The following is a 23,250-nucleotide window of genomic DNA, read 5'->3' on the forward strand; positions in this document are numbered from 1 at the left end:
AAACCAAGGAGGTAAACCAGTAAAGATACTGACAGCCAATGGAGCAAGTTAGTCATTGTTGCTGGGCAAAGTTGCAAATTGTCTTGCAGAGGGTTTGCTGAAGGAGAAAATGTTAATTGAAGGTATTTGTGGAAGTTATAAACCAGTCCCATTAAATAGAATTAGATTAATGATCAGCTTAGTGAAGAATTTTGAGTAGTGAAACAACTGCCAATGGAAGAAATTGAGTTTATTTAGGGAAGGTGCCCTGGGTGGTTCTACAACTAGTGGTAGAAGTGGTAGAACAACTAGTTGAGATAAAAGAAACAGATGTCCTGGGAGGAACACCCTGGATTGTCTCAGTTCTTAGACTCAGAGAAATAGGAAAATGGAAAGTCTCTGAAAACAAATGTGACTTGGAAATACAGTATTGGAGATAATTTTTGAAAATTTAAATAAAATGAAGTCAGAGAATGAGACTGGCCTGTTTGGTGCAATTACTAATACAAGTGCAAGAGGTGGATCCTCAATTGAGAGTTATATCAAGCAGCCAACTAGTGAATTAAATCAATGCCAATACAATACCTGAATGTTATTATTTGAAAGACAAAGTACAAATGAGAAAATGGAGACCACCTAAAATACTAGCTGACCAGCAATAGCAGTATCCAATCATGTGCCAGTCCTAGCTGTATATAATAACAAAATAGTGTCCCCAAAATTCCACTGGTAGGTCAGATAGGCGTTATGTAAATATAGGCTAAAATGTTAAAACATTTTTATTTTCAGGATCACCTAAAGATAACAAAATTTGCCAGATATGCCATACATGTCAAGTAGTGGGGAACCCCAACCAAATTAAACCTGTATCTTTAGTTCAGATACCAGCTTTGAAAACCATTTCCCTACTTGAACCAGGAATGGGAATGTATCTTTTAGCAATTATGGATGATACAAAATTTCCTGAACTTGAAAAAAAATCTGATTGTACTTCATTTCATTAAGAAAAATTAAGGCAAAATATAGATATGCAAAAACATGCAATCACATCAGTATTCAAATTTTATATTACAAATATTCAAAGGAATAATTAAGAGTCTGGAAGTAAAACAATTTAAATTTTTGCCATATAGAGTCATAGAGATGGGCAGCTCTGAAACAGACCCCTCAGTTCAACTTGTCCATGCGAACTAGATATCCTAAATTAATCTAGTTTGCCAGCATGTCGGCGAACAGAACCACAACATTTGGCCCATATCCCTCTAAACCCCTCCTATTCATATACTCATCCAGATTCTTTTTAAATGTTGCAATTGTACCAGCCTCCACCATTTCCTATGGCAATTCTGTGTGGAAAAAATGCCCCTTCATTCTCTTTTGCACCTTTCCGCCCTCACTTTAAACCTATGCCCTCTTGTCTTGGACACCCCTACTCTGGGGAAAAGGCCTTGACTACTCACCTGATCCACGCCCCTCATGATTTTATAAATTTCTTTAAGGTCATCCCCTCAGCCCTCTGACACTCCAAGGAAAGAATCCCCAGCCTTTCAGCCTCTCCCTACAGCTCAAACCCTCCAACCCTGGCAACATCCTTGTAAAACTTTTCTGAGTCCTTTCAGACTTATCAACATCTTTCCTATAGCAGGGACACAAGAATTGAATGCAGTATTTCAAAAGTGGTCTAACCAATGTTCTGTACAGCTGCAATATGTCTTCCCAACTCTTACACTAAATGCACTGACCAATAACAGCAAGCTTACCAAATGCTGCCTTCACTGTCCTGTTTACTTTTGACTCCACTTTCAAGGAACTATGTACCTGCACTCCAAGGTCTCTTTGTTCAGCAACACTTCCCTGGACCTGAGCATTAAACGTGTCCTGCCCTGATTTGCCTTACCATAATGTAGACATTCACACTTACTTAGAGTAAACTCCATCTGCCACTCCTCAGTTCACCTGAACAAGATCCCGTTATACTCTGAGGTAACCTTTTTTGCAATCCAGTACACCACTAATTTTGGTGTCATCTGCAAACTTGATAACCATACCTCATATATTCATATCCAAGTCATTTATATAAATGACAAAAAGCAGTGGATTCAACACCAATTTTTGCTACTGGTCACAGGCCTCAGTTTGAAGAGCAGTCCACCACCAGCACATTCTGTCTCCTACCTTCCCACAGTCTCAAGGAATTTTGGAAAGATGCTATTAAACTTTAAAGGTTTTGATTAGAACATATGGTCAGGAATATCCACATGATTGAGGCAAAGGAATTAGGAATCCTCCCAATCAGTTTGCCGGATTCAATTTTTAAATCCGATATATGGACATGAAGTGTGAGGACAGCTTAAATTGATTAAAAAAGTATTGTTTAAATCAAGGCTCAGAGACTACACTTCCAACCTATGTTTCAAGTTTCAAAAAGAAACTAATCAAAGGTGAGAGTTGGCTAAGAAACATTTACAAAGAGCCCAACAAGCGTTGAAAGATTGAAATTTTGTTGCTGGAGACAAGGTGTCAGTGTTATTATCTGTCCCTGAGGAACTAATTAAAGCAAGTTTCACTGGAACTTAATGAATGTGAATGAAACTCAATGATGCAAATTTTGTAGTGAATACTCCAGACAGAAGGATACGTGTGTCAACTTGATATGCAACAGAGATACTTTGGGCAGAGGGGATAATCAGGAGAAATGTATCTTTACAGTAATGAAAGAAATAGGGAGTGAACTAAAAGTATTGAAAGAATTGGCAAATGAATCAGACATTGAAAATTCAAACATTGATCCTCCAGTAATAAGATTACAAAATGAGAAGGTGCTTGAATGATTTTAAATATTATGCCGTGGTGGTTTTGAAAAATTGTTGTAGGCACACATCCTTTTACACGAATAAACTATGGAAAACATCTTTATGGGTATGTAATGTTGATGTAGCAGCTGCATTGCTTATAAAACAACATGCTAATATATATTTTCAATTGACCTTTTTGGATATGGTATGACACACCTCCACAGCAGGTGGGACTTGAGCCTGGGCCTCCTTGAATGGATGCTTCCTCTTGAAAGGCAATCTAGAATAAGAGGTCATAGTTTTACATTAAGGGATGAGATGAGAAGGAATTACTTCTCTCAAAATTAATTTACTAAAAGTATAAGGAGTTGAAAACTGGAGTGTAATTTTCTGGACTTGAGTCTCAGCAATGAGTAGTGTTGGAGGAAGAGGTTGAACCCTGTTCTGTGTTTATAGATCTTGCTCTCTCTGTCACCTATATTTGGCTTTATTTTTTCTAATTTGTCCTATGTGTAGTAAATGCATTTTCTACTTTAAAAGAAAATTGCAGCCTTATATGAATATGTTTCAATGACTAATCATCACATTAATAAACTTATTGAAGAACAATGATCTATCTGGAACGTGCAATCTGACTTGTTCAGTAGTACCATCAACTAGAGTCACAGTGTTGTCAGACTTGAGGATTGCACTCAACCAAAACCGCCATACCACCCAAAATCTTTGGAAGCCTTCCACAAGCCCAGGATCGCATTCCATTAATATCAAAGTTGAGAAGTTCACTTTCTCAACAAGCCAAATCCTACCAACTAACCATTTTCTCATCAGTGCTAGTTTGCCATTTTCTTCCACATTGTTAGTAATCAACAAGAAAGAAATTGCAGTTGCAGAGTCAGATAAAAATTAACATGTCATTTTAGGGATTATAATTGCAGATGTGAATAGATGCTGGGGTGGGTGAACAAATACAGGTATTGAGCATGGACATGGTAAAGGATAGGATGCAAGTACAATCAAAGAGGTTCTGATGAAGAGTCATTTCTGCTTTCTCCCTTCAGATGATGCCAGATCTGTTGAGTTTGTTTTGCAATTTCTGTTGTTGTTTCAGATCTACAGTTGTTTGTTTTATACTACTGACAAGGAGGTGATGGATGCATAATGCTGCAAAGGCCTTTGAACAAGAATATCATGCAAGTTAAGATTAATGAGAAGAAGAAAGGAATCAGTCCAATACTGGAGACTTTGATTAACGAGATACAGTGAAGGAGAAAGGAGTCAGTCCAATATTGGACACTCTCAATGCATATGTAAAGGTAGAGGATTCACCAAGTGCTGCAGTAAAATGAGAAATAGTGGAAAGGATGGTTTGCCACTTTCAGGTGGACAGAATATTGACATAGTATCAACCTGTTTCCCCTTCTGGAGGCAGAATGGGCAAGTGGAAGAAGGTTGAAGTTGAAATGGTTGAACGACTGTTTCACAGAATAGAGGAAACAGTGAATGGGAGCTGCTGGGAGGATGATTTTGAGTAGGGAGCAAGTAGTATGGAAGGGAGGCATTGGAAGTGAACCACTAAGGGTTGAGGAAAATGGGGCCCTAAAGCTCTTTTTTTAATAAAACTCAACAGTAACCCGTATACCTTATCCCTCATTGCCTTCTTTCTTATCCTCTCCCATTTCTTTTCCATTATCCATCCCCAATGCTTACTTCCCTCTTACCCCCACCCAGCTTGTGAGGCTCACTCCATATGTGCAAGATTTAATAATCCTGTCATTAAAGCAATCATAAATTAAGGAGGGTGGGTTTCAAATATCTTTCCAAACTAAATTGTAATTTTGAGTTTTCTTATTTTTATCAATTGCAGCTGAAATTTGAAATGAGTATTTGATATCTCATCACGAATAAAATGGAACCATAACTGTGTATAATCTAGAAGTTCAGAAATAAAAATAATGAGAGTTTAAAACAGATCAGTTTTGATATATGTTACAAAGACGAATCAGTTTCTGAATAAGACAAAGATGAGAATATTTTTCCTTTGGGGGTCATTTATTTGTAGAAATTTCTTCCCAAGAATGCAGTGGAAGTAGGGTCGCTGAATTAGTGCAAGGCTACGTTTGGTAGAATGAATCAGAGTGGTAGCAGGTAAGCAGAACACTGAAATTGAAATCACAATCACATTAGCTAGGATCTAACTGAATGATGGAGCAGGCTCAATGGGCTGAATGGTCTATTCATCCTCTCATGTCCTATGTTACAACTCGATCGATCATGTGTTGTCTGATGTAGCAATGCTTTGCTTGAAGCGATTCAACAGACACATATATAACCTGTGAAAATGCCAACAATTTAATACCGAAATAATTAGCATGAAGAATGTTTACGACAGAATTTTTGTAAATCAGATCTTAATTCGTTGCTTGGAATTCTAATTTTCATTATTTGAAATAGGTTGCTCTGGGTCTCTTGTGGCGTGTGAGAGGAGTTGCCAAAAGAGTTTGGTTTTATAATGACTATAGTAGGTCATTATTTTATGATATTTTACCAAGCTGCTTGCTGGCGAATTGCTTTAATAAAAGAAGCTGATGTATGTTAGCAATTTTAATGATGAGAGGTATTTGCCACGCCATACTTAGGCACAGAAGGCAGTTTGTGCCATCAACAGTTAACAAATGTAAAATACATTTTCATTCATACATTTGCGTTTCATTTATTTTACACCTTTTCACAATATTTTTTGAACTGACATGCATTTATGTATAACTGCTTGAAGTGTTTTGCATGAATTTTACCAATGAAACACTACATGACCCCTTTGCTCCTGGTGCTAGATGTGCTGCAATGCAGTAAATACATGCTTTGAATGCCTGAAAATCCTTGGTACAGTTGTTGAGCATACCCAGAGTTTTTAAGTAAGCAAAAAAAGATTGCTCACATTTGTACAATTCAAAGTTTCTGTGCCAACAATGACAGATGCTGTGATACAGCTGAGATGTAAAATGATTTAAGAAATTATTCAAACTGCATTTTGTTCAGGTCAAGATAATAAAAGGAGCAGCGTTTTTAGGATTCCTTTACTATGTCTAGAGATGAGGACTCAGCAGTAACTTGCCATTGGTGTTGGTTGCCATGAAATCCTTTCAGTGCAGATCCACAATTCAGAAATCGTGGCTCTTCATACGTATTACATTAGAAATGTGGGATGAATAGCATTATTGCAAAATAACAAGGATTATTTTTGTAACCAAACTTAATACAGTAAAATAAAATATATCCTATCAAGTAGTATGTTTCCCACTTTACAACACAGTTAAAAGTCACCTTGATAGCATGGGAAAAATAATATAAATTGATTTTGTAAATGTTTCCAATTGCTAAAATAGCAAATATCTTCTACAATAGTTGTATATAAAATATTACCGGGATTGCTGTTGAATAGTGATTGGAAAAGTGAAATATAAAATATTATTTGAGTAATAGTATGTTTACATTCAAATCGTGTGAATTGTTCTGTGTCTTTGTGGAAATTGTGTTGCTGCATGTACTCTTGACCTTTTCAAAACTCAGGACAAACGTGGTAATTAGTAAGAAAGTTTCTACAATTCTATATTGCTGATATGCATATGGAGCATGTGGTAAAGTCATTAGTTTGACTAAAATGATCACCATTCAGGTACTGATTAATGCCTACAGTTTATACAATAGAATTTTCTATGAAGTTCCCCACTTAAAATGGGGTTGCGTTCCTGAAAATTGTGACTTTATGTGAAGCATTAATTCCTTTAAGCTGTGTAGGATATACGATGTGGCCCTTTGCTCACTGATATGCCTTTGCATGTTCCAGGCTGCATTATGACTGCTGCCAGGTGGCATCATTTTGGAGTCCATAATTTCTTCATAAATTGCTGTTGCCTCCACCTTCAGGTTCCACTTGGGCCACTGCCTGAGGGACCTGGCTTCTTGGCTGGCTATGCAGCCTTGGCCTTCGTCCTCTTCCTCCTAATTCGCATTTTTGGTTGTGGTTGGGCTTTGAGGCATTTTCTTTCCCCCTCTTGATGATGGTCAGGACCCACTGAGGGCAAATCATGACTTATATCTGGTGGGGTAGTGCAGGGGGACATCTGAGTTCTGTCCAGCGGGCAGGGGTGTGACTTGATGGCAGGGGTGCACGTAAGTGGGTAAGGTATTAGCTGCTCTAATTTGGATAGCATTCAGCATCTTGCCTGCGTCATTTTGCGAAATGTGGGCCATAATCTACAGCGGGGTCCTGGCAAGTACTTTTTTCCTTCACACATATGGGATGATACTGTGTATCAAACCTTAGACCAACGCACTTAAGGGAAAGAAAAACTGAATTGATCCAGGATACTGTCAGTGCAAATCCTATTTACTTCCATAGCATATGCATTTTGACCATTGGCCCCATTTGGGAGAAACCACAATATCCAATTTGAAAGGAAGGAGATTGAGTCTAAGACTAAATTTTAAAACTAAATAGGGGCAATTATGTGAGTGCAAAATCTGAGTTAGCTGAACTGAACTGCCATATTAGGCTAGTGGATTAATTAATAGGCATTCAGTGGCAGACATTTAAGGACTATTTCAGAATACTCAGATGTATGTTCTGTCCCGTTTTGCATGTTCATAAGCCTACTTGAATGGTATGTTCATTTGAAATTTTGGAAAGAGTGCAGAAAAGATTTATAAGGATGTTACCAGGACTAGAGAGTTTGAGTTATAAGGAGAAGCTGGATAGGCAGGGACTTTTTTCCCTGAAGCATAGGAGTTTGAGGTGTGACCTTACAAAGGTTTTTAAAATCATAAAGGGCATGGATAAGGTAAATCTCAAAAGATGTCTTTCCTGTGAGTTAAAAACTAGAGGGCATCATTTTAAGGTGAGAGGGGAAACATTTAAAAGTGACACGAGGGGCAACTTTTTTGCACACAGGATGGTGCGCATATGAATGAACTGCCAGAGGAATTGGTAGGTGCAGGACAGTTACAATATTTAAAGGATTTGGACAGGTACATGAATAGGAAAGGTTTAGAGGGATATGTGCCAAATGCAGGTGAATGGGACTAGTTTAATATGGGAAATGTGGTTGGCATGGATGAATTGGACCAAAGGGTCTGTTTATGAAGTATGACTTTATGGGCACTATTATTATAACTTAACGTAAATAAAATTTATGCAAATCAACTAAAGGAAACACTAAATATATTTTCATACCTCATTTTATTTTAGGTTTAGGCAGATGCAAGTCACCACAGATAGTCGCATATCTGAACTCATGAATCAGACAAAGCTAAAAACGTTTGAGGCAGAGCGTGCTCAGTTGGTGCAAGAGGAAACTGCCAAGAATCTCAAACAGTGTCAGGTGGAATGTGATAAGTACCAAAAGAAACTTGAGGTAAAATATTTTATTTGCATTTTAGGGCAACCAAATAGTATGCACATAACAGTTGAAAAAAAAAATCCATGTCCACGAATCATGATAATTTGATCAATATTTTGCATTGTCCATTTTACTGTTTTACTATACTCATTACACTCGGTGACACTGAGATCCTAAAATTTGTTTGTTAAGATGGTGAACAAGGCTACAAGTCAAGCAGAGTTTGTCAGACCAGAATCAGTTTTGGCTCCCACTTCTGGGTTTCTACCTCTACTGTTTAAATCTGAAAATTTCAGAGCAAGTGGATATTCCTTCCACATATCGTTCCTCTGTTCTGAAGTTGTTGTAAGTGGTGGAACTGCCTCCCCCTGCCAGTTCAACTGTTACTGTGCTCAAATCCAAATACATTAGCATGGAGCAGTTAGATTTCTGAGGCACCATGGCAGTAGAGCATGCTACTCTTTTCCCATGGAAATTTTGCTGCTGCAAAAGAAGTGAGGACAAATTGTCAACTTGAACTTTTGAAAAAATGTAACGCCCTGCCAAAAGCTCCCTGCTCGCCACTATGGAGCAGTTGGGTACCCCATTAGCTTTTCTGTCCTCTTACAGGACAGAAGCCCAAGGATTGTCCTGAATGTGCAAGTGTCAGTGTCCTTTCTAATTGCTTTCACAATTTAGGATGGGTGCAGTGTCCAGCTAGATTGGCAATAAGTTCCATCCACACTTGTGGAGGTGAGAAATTTTAAATGTGAAAATAACACTGGGTCCACTGGTCTTCATATAATTTTGCTATTTATTTTGTATTCAAACTCTATGCATACCTGACAGTATTTATTTGATGTAATGGAATTTGACCCGCAACCAGTGAGGTCAAATTCCATTGAACCAAAAGTAAATTTAGCAACGCAACAAGGGACAGTACATGCTAAGTTACAACAGAGCACCGGAATACATCTTGTTTCACTGCCTTCCGGGGAGGGAGGGATGAAAGGAAAATCTGGAAAAGCCGAATGGCTTCTTTCCTGAACATTCTTGCACATTGCATTCTGAAACATTTCTGAGCTTACGTTAGGGACTGGTTGTCCCTTTTTGGAAAATACCTTCTCCTATTGCTGATAAAGCAGCCCATTAACTGTTCACAGTAATGATTGGAGGTGAGGATGGAGGGATCTGGGGTTTAAGGAGATAGTTAGGAGTGGGGATCATCTGCACGTTGATTGCAGTGCTATGAGGAGATCATGGCAGAGAAAATTGAGATCTGATAACAGTTTGTGTTCTGACCAAATCTGATGGAGGATTAAACTTAAATTTCTTGGAGTTGTGGGTACAAAGCAGGATGTAATAACTGACAAAGAAACCTGATTCGGTGAAATGAAAACTTAACTGGGAAGGATGACAAAGTGGGGATGAGGATGTTGTTGAGCAGATCAAGTATTTTATAAATATTATGGTAAATGACAGGCTAAAGAATAGGCAGCTGAGGGTTGCAGTTAAAAGCAAGTTTGCAAGAGTTTTCTTTCAGAGAGAATGTGGGATTGACTTGCCTTCGTGGGATAAAATAACTCTTGAAAATAGCCAATTAAATATGGTGCACTTGAATATTTATAAAGCATTGCAATCAGGTTGAATAAGTCTGAGAGTTCTTAAAGAAAAATTGTTTCAGCTCATTAGGTAACACTGGCACCAGAAGTCTGAGAAGTAACTAACATTATTCCAATCTTGAAAAGATCAGAAGCATGTTCTTGGGAATTATAGACTGTTACCTTGACTACTGCAATGAAAAAAATTATTAGAATGTACTATTGATGAAGCTTTTGAGATGCGTCTAATGAGCACAACAAGTGCTTTCAGGAAATAATTGGAATGTCTACTCTTCAAAAGCTGCTTTATTTCTAAAATTAAATTGTACTTAAAAGAACTATTTACATGGCACTGTAATAGTTTTTCAAAAATATTTGTCCTAATAATAAAGGCAAAGAGGATAATTGAAAACCATGTTGTACAAGTTTAGAATCCATTGATGATGAGTAATCATCTTACAGTGAATGTTGGATGCCATGTATGTTTTTAAAGTATTTGTTAAGATGTTCCATACTTATGAATTCCATCATCACATTTAATCAATGTACATGGGTTGAAATAGATTAATCATTAAAAGTAATTCTTAATTCTACATTACAACAATGATGACTCAACAAGCAGTTCACTAGCTGAAAAAGAGCTTTTGACTCATCTGGTGGCCATGGGAAACACTATATACATGCAAGTCTTTCTTCTTCAACTCATTCAAAAGATTGTCCAAATCTATACCTTCTATAGGACATGGGTCCCAAGGTAATATCTCTATTTCAACACCTTATCCAACATTTCTGACCTCTATTAAAGTGACTTTAATTCATGATACAGATTAGACCAAGGTAGTATAACTTAAAATATTCTTAATTTAATCACACAACACCAGGTTATAGTTCGATAGGTTTAATTGGAAGCACACTAGTTTTCAGAGCGCCGCTCCTTCATCAGGTGCTCCGAAAGCTAGTGCACTTCCAATTAAACCTGTTGGACTATAACCTGGTGTTGTGTGATTTTTAACTTTGTACACCCCAGTCCAATACCAGCATCTCCAAATCTTAATTTAATCTGTCTAGATCTTTGTGAATAGCTTATATTTCAATGGGAGAATGCTGCTGGATAGATTACTTTTAAAGCTGTCTTGCATCACTAACTTAACATAGCACCCTTTAAGACTATCTGTTCAGTCTCATCTCATCTTGATTTTAGTAGGTAACATGATTCTTAGATTCATGGAAAAAGTATGATCATGTTTTAAGCACTGTGTTTTATGTAATTAGTATAATCCTGGCATTTGAACACAGAAAGCTGTAATTGAGTTGTTTTGAAAAGAGGAATATTTGCAGACTGCAGCATCATACTGCAGGGATTTATGTAAGGGAAAAATGCAAGTACAGACTTGATGGACAAGGAGCCTCTTTCTGTTCTGTGATTTTCTTTTAAGTTTTATTTTATTGATGGGATTCAAGTTATCCAAACAGTCACATTTTAAAATGGGCAGTTTCTTTCAAAGAAAAACTTTTGAGTGGCTTCACCTGATAAAATTTCAATGCATATACTTCTTGAGCATATTAAATTGTACAGTAAAGATTGTTTGAACAGTTGTAAATTCATTGTGAAGATGTAAAATTCAGTCCAAACTGCAATTTAACTCAATCTCCTCAGTAAGTGCTACATTACATAATTTTGAAAGGTTCAGTCTTTTTTATTGCAATTTTTGCTAACCATATCCTTGGGTCTTAATTTTTGTGTTCTGAATGTGGAGTTGCATAACAATGAGTTCAACATGCTGAATTTTTTTTAAAAAATTGGATAAGATCATATATAAATTAGGTGCAGAATTTCTGACATTATTAAAACTGGATTCTACATGTTAAAGTTGTTACATTAAGGAAGCTCAGCTCAAACAAGTTATCTTCCTGTTACACCTTTAAGCTTCAAGTGCTTACTTTTTCTTCTATAAATGAAAGTAAATTTGGTTCAGATAGGTAATCACTCCCTATATTAATATGAGTTTTCATCTTCATTATACAATTATAAAGGGTTCACACTTATTGTGTGAACATCTTCCAAAATAAATGAATTTTGAATCAGTTAATTCAAAGATTGCAGTGGAAAGATTGAGTTAATCCCTGGCTATTTCTAATTGCAGTAGTTGCCTTATCCTTATCTCCGCTCTTTCTTACCATCTTCTCCTACCTTTATAGAATTATTCCCTTGCCTTCTTTACCTGACTACAAAATGGCATTGTTTATATACACAGACTGAAGAATTTCATTAGTTCATGTTAAATTCCTTGGTGTGTAACATAATTAAGTAATTAGCTTTCTATGCTAAATCATATGAGGCTCTGCAAAATAGCATATGAAGGAATTTAATGTTGACTATATTAACTATCAAGTTGACAAAGTTGAGTTTTGCATATAATTTACCTTTACAAGTCAGTAAGTAAAAACAGGTTTGTAATTAATTGTAATTTGTTACATTATTCTCTCAACAGGTTTTAACAAAAGAATTTTACAAACTGCAGTCATCAGCAGAGAAACATACTACAGAACTTCAAGCACAAAACGCTGAGCTTCAAGCACGATTAGTGACCTATGAGAAACTAGAACAAGAGCTGGATGATGTTATAATGCAATCAGCAGAAAGTAGGTGTTTTTACATTTTACTGAAATCTATCTGTTGATTGAATTTTAATATAAAAGGTAAGTATAAGTACTCCCAGAGCAGTGTTTTGAGCAGTTACACTGTCCTAGCACTGGGTTTCTGAGCAACATGTGTTGTGTTTGTTTTTGGATATTTTATGGGTCTCTGAATTGTTCAAGAGGTAGAGGTGATTTTTAGTAGATGTGCTCTTCCTGACGGATGTGGGAGATCAGGAAGCATTTCAGTATTCCTGGAGACAATGTCTACAGGAAGAGTATTTAGATGTAAATCTTGTCAGATCACATGGATTTATTGGAGTTAAGTGGCAATGAGGAATTTACAGAAGCCAGAGTGTGTGATGGATAGCAGTTTCAGAAAGGTAGAAGAGCCACATATACATTCAGGTAAGTGGGTTACCGTGATGAAAGGTAGGCAGGTCATGCAGGAGTCTACCGTGGCTATCCCAATCTCAAATTGATATGCTGTTTTGGAAAATGAAGAGGGTGATGGACTTTCGGGAATATCGCACTGACAGCCATGTTTCTGGTACCCTGACTGGCTCCACTGTGAACAGACATCCATTAGTTTCCAAGTGATTGATTGAGATTGGGGACTTCCTAGTCAGAGGCACAGACAGATGTTTCTGTGGCCGTCATCAAGCCATCAGAATGCTATGTGTTTCCCTGGTGCAAGGGTCAAAGATATATCGGAGCAGGTGCAGAATATTCTGAAAATGGAGAGTGACCCGCAGAAGGTCTTAGTACAGGGTGATAGCAATGGCATAGGGACCCAAAGTGACAATGAGAAAAGAGATGTCTAAGACTGGTACTGTAGATAAGGGGAGCAAATTAAATAGTTAACGCAGGCAAGAGCACGGCAGCAAGCAAGATAAGATTGATAAATTAAACTGCATTTATTTCAGTGCAAGAGGCCTGACAGATAAGGCAGATGGTTGGAAACATGGGGCTGGGATGTCATAGCTATCACAGAAACATGGCTCAGAGAGGAGCAGCTTAATGTTCTGGGGTGTGGATCCTATATGAAGGCTAAAAGATTAGGCAAAAGAGGAGGGGGACTGGCATTTCTGGTTAAGGACAATGTTATGGTTGTATTTAGGGAGGATGTACCTGGGAAAATGTCCAGTGAAGTCATATGGGTGGAACTGAGAAATAAGAAAGGGATGATCATTTTATTGGGATTGTACTATGGGCCCTCCAGTAACCGCTGGGTAATTGAGAAGCAAATATGTAAGGAGATCTCAGGTAACTGTAAGAAGAATAGTATTGTCGTGGTAGGGGATTTTAACTTTCCAAACATAAACTGGGACTGCTGTAGTGTTAAGGGTTTGGATGGAGAGCAATTTGTCAAGTGTGTTCAAGAAAATGTTGTCATTCAATATGTGAGTGTACCCGTTAGAGAAAAGTAAAACCTGACCTCCTCTTGGGAAACAAGGCAGGGCCACTGAGGTGACAGTGGGGGAGCACTTTGGGGCAACTGATCATAATTCTGAGTTTTAAAATAGTGATGGAAAGGGATAGACCTGATCTAAATGTTAAAGTCCTAATTTGGAGTCTGGTCAATTTTGATACTATTAGGCAGGAATTTTGAAAAGTTGATTGGGGAGGTTGCACGCTGGTAAAGGGACGGTTAGAAAGTGGGAGGTGTTCAACAATGAGATAACAAAAGTTCAGAGATAGTATGTTCCTGTTAATGTAAAGGACGAGGCTGGTAAATGTAGGAAAAGCTGGATGATTAAAAAATTGAGGCTTTGGTCTAGAAATAGGAGGCATATGTCAGGTATAGACAGCAGGGATCGAGTGAATCCCTAGAGGAGTATAAGGGCAGTAAGGAAAACAGGAGGGAAAAAAGGGGACATGAGATAGGTTTGGCAAATAGGGTTAAGGAGAATCCAAAGAGATTGTCCAAATATATTCAGAGCTAAAGAGTTATTGGAGAGAGAGTAGGGACACTTAAAGATCAACAAGGCCATCTACATGTGGAACCACAGGAGATGGTTGAGATAATAAACCAATATTTCACATCATCATTTACTGTGGAGAAGGACATGGACACTTGAAACGTGGGGAAATAGTGATGTTTTAAAAAGTGTTCATATTATAGAAGAGGAGGTGGCGGAGGCCTTAAAACACATAACGGTAGATAAATCCCTATAAAGGTAGATGTATCCCAGGACATTGTGGGTGGATACAGAATTAGGAAGGGGTTAGAGAAATATAGGCCAAATTCTGGCAAATGGGACTATGTCAGATCGGGATATCGCGTCAGTTGGATGAGTTGGACTGAAGCGTTTCTGTGCTCTATGACTCTATGTAATTGTTTGGTCAGAGATTGTATTGCTATGCTGTGTAGCAAATCTGTGAATAGGTTTATAAAGGATATTCTAATAATTTTACTGCACCGAGTACACAGAGGGCATTTCCCACATCACATTTGTTATGAGATATTACGGGATACAACCTTAATATGCTAAACTGATCTCAGTATGATCAGTAGAGTGTGGTTTGGAAACCAAAACATAGTTTAGCGTTGTAAGAGTGAACTTGTTACCTGCTGGTGTTTGGATGCACAAGCCAAATTTTGACATTTGAAGTATTGGGCAGGCTTCACATAATAAAAGCTTGAAGAATCAGTCCTTAGAAAGTTCTACGAATTTTTTTTATTCATTACCGTGTTATGAACATTGCTAGCAAAGTCAACATTTCATGACCTATCCCATTGAACTCAAGAAGATAGTAGTGAGCCACTTTGAACTACTGCAGTCAATTTGCAGAAGTTAAATCCATAGAGTTGTTGGGTTTTGAGTTACAGGATTTTGTCTGAGCAAAAATGAAAGAATGGCAATTATACATCCAAGGTGGGATGGTACTTGAAGGGCAATTTAATGGTGTTACTTTTCATCTGCTTTCCTTTATTTTCTGGATGGTGGAGGTTGCTGATTAGGATGCTGAAGAAGTTTTCACTACTTACTGTATGTTTTTATAAATATTGTATAATGCAGCCATAGTGCACCTTTGTTAGAGGGAAGGAATGTTTAAATTGTTTGAAATGTTGAAGCAGACTGCTTTGTCCTGAATAATGTTGATCTCTTCAGGAGTGGAAGGCAGTTAGGCGTTCCAATGCACTCCTGAGTTGTACATTATAGGTGGTGGAGAGGCTTTGGGGACTTAGTACCCACAAATGCTTGGTTTTAGTTCTGCTGCAGTAGCATGGCATCTACATGACTCGTGCAGTACAGTTCCTGATCTTCCAGGGTGTTGATCTTTGAGAGGGGAGTTTGACAACGTTAATGCAATTGATTGTCGAGGGAATGTAGTTAAATCTCTAATATTTGATATGATCATTGCTTGGCTCATGTGAGAGTTGGATGGTATTTGTCAGATGTCAGACAAGTGTTAGTTGTTGCCCACTTTGTAGTGCACGTGGCCATAACCCACTTCATTATTTCAGGGATTGTGATTGGAGAATTGTGCAATCATTACCTAATTGCTCCACTAATGTTGGAAGGAAGGTCATTGAAATTGGGGAGGGAGAAATGGGTCCCAGTTTATGGGAGCGCTGACACTGGCAGTGGACAAATTGGGATATTGCAACAGTCTCACCCGAATGTGCTGGGATCACAACTAGGAATAAATAGAGAGGATTTTGATCTAAATAGTGGATTCAAGAGATAAAATTAGGGAAGAAGTGCTAATCAAAGAATCAAGACAAGACCAAAGAGAAAGGTATTAATACAAGAATTAATAAACAGTCTGTGATAGGAAGGAATAGCAAGCATAAATTTAAGAGTAAATCAACAAATTAGACTATAGGATGCAGAAACAATGGAAGGATAAAAGCCCCTGTATCTGAATGCATGCTACATTCAGAACAAAAAGGTGAACTGAGAGAACAAATAGAAATCACTGAGTACAAGCAAGTAACCATACAGAGGGTACAGCACATTAGGGAAAGACAGGAAGTTAAGAAATGGTGCAGGGGTCGGGGAAAGGTTTGTGGGTAATTTTGGTAATTATGTTAGCTACTAATAGTATTTGCTCAATAGAAAGGGATAACCTGTGTGCAGGAAACCAGAATGTGAAAGTGGTTTGGTTAAAGATAAGCAATAATAAAGATAACAGGTTCCTTGTGGGAGTGCTGTACAGTCCCTTAATGGTAACCACACTGAAGGATGGAAAAGAAAGGAAGAAATAATTGGAGCTTTCCAGAAAGGATCAATTAAAATCATCAGATAATTGAATCTATGTATAAGCTAGAAAAGTTAGGTGCACATGATGGCTCAGATTAATTTGTAGCTATGTTCTCAAGGTAGTGTGTTAAAGCAGCACATTCTTGAGTCTACCTGAGAGCAGGCATTAAAAGACTTAGTATTGTGCAATGAGATGGGCTTATTTAATGGGCTCATAGTGAAGGGGCCCATAGAAAGAAATAGTGATAATCTGATTGAATGGTAAATTTAGTTTCAGGAAGGGAAGGCTTGCTCTGAGAGTTCTTTTTTAAAACTGAACTAAAGGCAGTTATGTGGGTGTGAAAGCAGAGCTTGCTAAAGTGAATATACAAATTAGGTGAAGGAATACATCACAAAAGATGCCATGGCATATGTTTTAGAGATATTTCAGAACATACAAGAGTAAAAAAAAATCATTGCTGATGAAGGGCTTTTGCCTGAAACATCAATTTTCCTGCTCCTCAGACGTTGCCTGGCCTGCTGTGCCTTTCCAGCACCACTCTAATCTAGTACTGAGGGGTGAATCCACCATCCATGGTTAAGTAATAATGTTAAGTATAGTATGAAACTTAAAGTGCAAATAATTTTGCAGACATGTCATCTGATGAGATCAGCAAAGTATAAAAATGGCAAAGAATGACTGAAAATTTCTTAAGGAGAGAAATATTACAGTATGGGAGAAAACTAGTCAGATATATGAAAAGACAATGGGAGTTCCTATAAATATTAAGGGAAAGAGCTAACATAGTGAGCATTAGCCTTTAGAAAGTGAGTGTAGAGAATTAATAATGAAAACTGAAGTGTTAACAGATGAATTTTGCTTTAGGGTCAACAGATAGGTAAACATAACATTTGAGAAGCAGCTATAAATCAGGAAATAGAAGGTAGGGCAGAACTCAGGAAAATCACAATTGCCAGAGATTCAATTGTTGAAACTTCAGGCTGACAGGTACCTGGGTCTGACAGACTTCATACTAGATAATTAACTGAAGTGACTATTGATAATAGTTGATGCATGATTTTAATTTTCCAGGACTCTAGATTCAGGGAAGGTCCCATTAGATTGGAAGATGGAAAATGTAACTCCTATATTCAATAAACAAGAGAAAAGTGCAGGGAACTCGAGTCCAATTAACTTAACACCTACTATAGGGAAAATGGCGGAAGTTATGGCAGGGCAGTTATATCAGTACAAGGTAATCGGACAGTATGAACCTCATTTTATGAAAACAAAATCATTGTTTTAATAATCTATTGGAGTTCTTTGAGAAAATGACATGGTGTGAATGAAGGTGAACAAGTACAAGTACTGAAATAAAACAAGAACTTCAGATGCTAGAGATCTGAAACAAAACAGAAATTGCTGGCAAAACTCAGGTCTGGCACACCTGTGGGAAGAAAGGAGAGTTAACATTTCAAGTCCAGTGATGATTCTTCACTTCTGGCAAATGGATGAATAGGTAGCTCCCGCTGTCCGAAAGTAGAGCGTTCCCAGGAAACCTTCTGTAAGCTGAAAATGGGGTAAAGTGAAGTGCATGATTTATATGGGAAAATGTCTTGCCGTTTTTCATAAAAGCGAAAGTCCTCTTCAGATTTGCAAAAACAGGTACTAATGTAGGTCTTTCATCAAAGCAAAGTTGCATAAAGCATACGTTTGAAAAGCGGGGTATTCCTGCATAATGTGGGAAAATGTGAAATTGTCCCATTTAACAGGAAGAATAAAAAATAAGCATATCATCTAAATGGTAAAAGATTGCAGACTTCTGCAATGCAGAGGGACCTGGGTGCCTGAATTGCAAAAGGTTAATATGCAAGTACAGCTAGTAATTAGGAAAGCTTGTGGAATATCATGAATTAAAGCAAGGGGAGTTGAATGCACAAGGAAGCACCTTTGTTTCAATTATGTACATGGCTGGTGAGACCACATCTGGAGTACAGCTTGGTCATTTATTTAAAAATGAATGTGACTTCATTGGAATCAAGTCGGAAAGGTTTTACTAAACTAATAGCTGGAAGACGCAAGTTGACTCAGGAGGAAAGGCTATACAGGCTAGGCCTGTGTCTGCTGGTATTTAGAATAATAAGATGCAAGTTGAATGAAACGTAAACAATCCTGAGGTGCCTTGACAGGATATGTGTAAGAGACGATGTTTCCTCTTCAGGTAGTATGTTGAAGTAGGGGTCACTGTTTAAAACTGAGTGTCAACCATTTAGGACAGGGATGAGGAGAACTTTTTCTTCCGGGGATCATGGGTCTAAAGAGCTGTCTTTCAGAAATGGAAGCAAAGTCTTTGAATATATTTAAGGCAGTGGTAGGTAGATTCTTGATCTGAAAGGGGGTGAAAAATTATCATGGGTAGATGGGAAGGTAGATTTTCCATTACAATCGAGTCAGCCATGATCTTACTAGATGGCGAGCTAGCCTCCGGGCTGAAAAGGATTATTCATACCTCTTGTTTGAATTAATGAAATAGATCTTGTGCACCTAGTTCACGAAAGGTGAGAATGATTATCTTAATACAGTTCCCATAACTGTCTGGTTTATGAATCACTTTTACACATTACTGTGCATTTATACTGTGAACCTTTGTATATCTTCAGATTTTAGTGCCCACAAATTCTGTATTTCAAAAATTAACTTAGAAGATCATAAGAGATTTCCAAAACTTAAAACGCCAATTAATAATAAGGGATATAATACAGTTTTCCACACATTAATTCAGAACAGGAATTTAAGGATAGCTAAAAGCATATTGAATGATCCAAAAGGCTATACATTTACGTTACTAATTTTTTAAGCTGAGCTCTTTAGTCAACTGATTAATCAGGCATATTTTGATTTTTGAAAGTAGGGCAGTTTATATGTAAATTAATTTCATTGCTTGTCCACAGTGGAAAATGAGGATGATGCAGAACGGGTTCTTTTCTCTTATGGCTATGGTGCTAATGTTCCTACAACTGCAAAACGACGCCTTCAGCAGAGGTGAGAAATCAACATGAATCTTCCTTTGTTCATTTTCCATTTGAATGATAGTATATGAATTAGAAAACATCAGTAGAGTTCGGTTTTTTAGAGATATTTGAAGCAAATATTGCTCTCTTTTGTCATGTATACTGAATTTTCCAAGACAATTACTGTTTTAAAATATATCTTTAACGTTAAGACTGAATGCATAAATAATGCCCTAAAGTTGCACAATTAGTTACGTTTAAATCTTGATAACTGGGTAACAGAGGGATGGTGTACCACAGCATAATCTCACATGTGGCCCATGTTTTCAACACAACTCAGTTTTAATCAGCTTTACTGTGATGAACACTTAAGCGGGACATACTCAGTCAATCCAAACATATTGGACTGTATCTGCTTGCAGTAAAACCGATGGTACTGTAAACCCCACATGACTTTTTAAAAATTCATTCATGGAATGTGGGTATAGCTGGCTGGTCTGGCATTTATTCCTTCCCTAGTTGTCCTTGAGAAGGTAGTGGTGAGCTGCCTTTTTGAACTGCTGCAGTCCATGTGATGTAGGTGCACCCACAATGCCACTGGGGGAGAGTGGAGGGGGGTGGAGTTCAGGATTTTGTCACAGCAACACTGAAAGAATGATGATATATTTCCAAGTCAGGATGGTTGGTGGCTTGGATAGGGACTTGGTGGTGTTTTCAGATATCTGCTGCCCATGACCACCTAGATGGTGTTAGTCATTAAGGTGCTGGCAAAGAAGCCTTGGTGAATTTCTACAGTACATCTTAGCAGTTGGTAGACACTGCTCTCCTGAGCATGAGTGATAATAGAAATTGATATTTGAGCATGCAGTGCCAAACAAGCAGGCTGCTTTGTCCTGGGTACTGTCAAGCCTCTTGAGTGTTGTTTGGAGTGTTGTTAGGCAAGTGAGAAGTATTCCATCACATTCCTGACTTGTGCCTAGCAGATAGTGGGCAAGCTGAGTCGGGAGATATGTTACTCACTTTAAGATTTCTAGCCTCTGACCTGCTCTTGTAGTCAGAATATCTGTATGACTAGTCCAATCCAGGATCTTGTCACTGATAACCCAGAATATTGGTAATGCCATTGAATGTCAAGACTCAATGGTTAGATTCTATCTTATTGGAGGTGGTTATTGCTTAGCACATGTGTGGCATGAATGTTACTTGCCATTTGTCAGCCCAGGACTATGTGTTGTCTATGTCTTGCTGCATATGAACACATTGATTGTCTGAGGATTTCCAGATGGTGCTGAACATTGGGCAATCATCAACAAACATCCCCATTTCTGACTCTGTGATGGAAGGAAGGTCATTGAAGAAAGAATTTAAAGATGGCTGAGCCAAGTACACTCCCCTGAGGAACTCCTGGAGCAGAGATGTTTGGTCTCAAACAATGACACTGATCTTTCTTTGTACCAGGTATGACTAAAGAGCAGAGGGCTTTCCTCCCGATTCCTGTTGACTCCAACTTCACTCAGACACCTTGATGTCACACTCGGTCAAATGTGGCCTTGATGTTAAAGACAGTAATTCTTACCTCACCGTAGCTGTTTTTTCCATGTTTGAATTAGGTTGGAATGAGATCAGGAACTGTGTGGCCTTGGCAGAACCCAAACTTAGCATCGATGTGCAGGTAATTGCTGAGTATGTGTTGCTTGATAGCATTGGTGAAGTAGACTTATAGGGCAGTAAATGCTCTTGTTAGACTTAATTCTGTCTTCTTGTGTGCAGGATATAACTGGGTAATTTTCCATGTTGCTGTGTAGGTGCCAGTGTTGTAGCTGTATTGAAACAGTTTAACTAGAGGAATGCTACGTTCTGGAGAATACGTCTTCTGTGTTATTGCTGAAAAATTATCAGGAATCAATAACCTTTGCAGTATCTAGTACTTCCAACTGTTTCTTGATATGACATGAAGTGAATCAAATTGGCTAAATACTGGCATGTGTGATGCAGGGGACCTCCAGAGAAGGCTGTGATGGATCATCCTCTCGGCACCTCTAGCTGAATATTGTTGCGAATGTTTAGTCTAGAATTTACACTGATTTGTTGGGATCCCCCATGACTAAGGATGGGATGTTTTTGGAGCCTCCTGCTCCACTCAGTTGTTTAATTGATCACCACCATCCGTCCAGCTATGAGGCAGGACTGCAGAGTCTTTGTAGCTTCATCAGGCTGACACCTCATTTTTAGGTATGCTTGTTCCTGGCATGCTCTCCTGCACTATCCACTGAACCAAGAAGTATTAGTTCAGTTCTTGGATTGATGATGGGTTGAATGAGGGCATATCAGGCCATGAGTTCACTTTGTGTTGGAGTGCAATTTGGCTGCTGTTGATGATGACCCATACAGTAATCAGCAAGAGGTTTCCATTGCACATGTCTAACCTCATAAGACTTCATAGTGTCCCCAGAATCAGTTTGATCAGTCTTGGGGCAGCTTCCCTCACAATTGTATACCATTGTTTTGCCAATTCTGCTATATCTATCCATTGGTGAGATAGGTCGTACTTGGGGATGATAATGGTATTGTCTAGGATGTTGTGTACAAGCGATGATTCCAAAAGTTTAACCATGTCAGGCTATGCTTCACCAGTCTGAGAGACAATGCTCCTAATGTTGGCATTAACCCCGAGATGTTAGTAATGAGGACTTTGCAAGGCAGACAGGGGTGTATTAGTTGTTCCGGTGCCTTAGTTGATGCCAGGTGGTCTGTTGGTTTAATTTCTTTCTTGAGATATTCTATTGGTTGATACAGCTGAATGGTTTGCACGAGCATTTTGGAGACCAGTTAAGAGTAAACTACATTACAGTGGTCTGCAGTCGTGTCTAACCAGGATGGTAAGGATTGCAGTGTTATCCCCACATTACATCCATGAACCAGGTGAGTTTGATTGAATTAATTGCCTGATGAAATGGCCTGTGATTGGCACACAAGCTACAAGCAAGGTAAGGGACCAGAGCAGAAAAACTACAATATATTTAAGATGGCGAATAAGCAATTTTATTTGTCTCTGAAGGCTTCATGGACAATCTGAACATATAAGATCTAGAGTTACAATTTGCAAAGATTACAACTTATTAAGAACCAGGAGAGAAAAAAGTCAAATCTAGTAGCACGAAAGACCAATCCATAAGCAGTAAAGCATAGGAAATTAAATACAAAATATTTCAAGCCCCTACACAATTTTTGAAAGACAAGCTTGTGTTGAATCAGTGGCATCAGAGGGGACCACCTTTTTTTTCTTTGTCAGTTGATGTTAGAGAAGTTAGTATTAAAAATCTTAAAATGTAGTTGGGTCATAGGGGACGAAGAGTGAAATAAACATCAATTTAGAATCACTTTCATCCTACAAGAATCTTTTTGTATGACACATGTATTTGTGTTTCTTGTGTTTGGCACTGCAATCCTGCCTAATATAGATCTTTTCAATAATCCATCATAATGTGGACAGACACTAATATAAGTTAACCTACTTTCCTTCCTTTTTTCTGGAGCTTCATGAACCAGGGATAGTCTTTACCCTGAACCAGTCTGAATGCAGAACAGGTGACATTCAAAAAGTGCTCTGAAAGCCTTACTTCATTGTTGTGTTGGCAGTTACCCTTATGCAAGAGTGTGG

At 38.1% G+C, this 23,250-nt stretch overlaps 1 protein-coding gene across 1 annotated transcript in view; it reads left to right on the plus strand.

Annotated features, from left to right (window-relative positions):
- Positions 1-23,250, plus strand: part of pibf1 (progesterone immunomodulatory binding factor 1) — a 141,369-nt gene that overhangs the window by 66,800 nt on the left and 51,319 nt on the right. The window contains exons 11-13 of the mRNA XM_060826525.1: positions 8,020-8,185; positions 12,243-12,393; positions 19,530-19,620. Coding sequence (XP_060682508.1) covers positions 8,020-8,185; positions 12,243-12,393; positions 19,530-19,620 — 408 coding nt within the window. The remainder of the gene's footprint in view (positions 1-8,019; positions 8,186-12,242; positions 12,394-19,529; positions 19,621-23,250) is intronic.

Source organism: Hemiscyllium ocellatum, chromosome 6 (assembly GCF_020745735.1).
Source record: "Hemiscyllium ocellatum isolate sHemOce1 chromosome 6, sHemOce1.pat.X.cur, whole genome shotgun sequence".
Lineage (NCBI taxonomy): Eukaryota > Metazoa > Chordata > Chondrichthyes > Orectolobiformes > Hemiscylliidae > Hemiscyllium > Hemiscyllium ocellatum.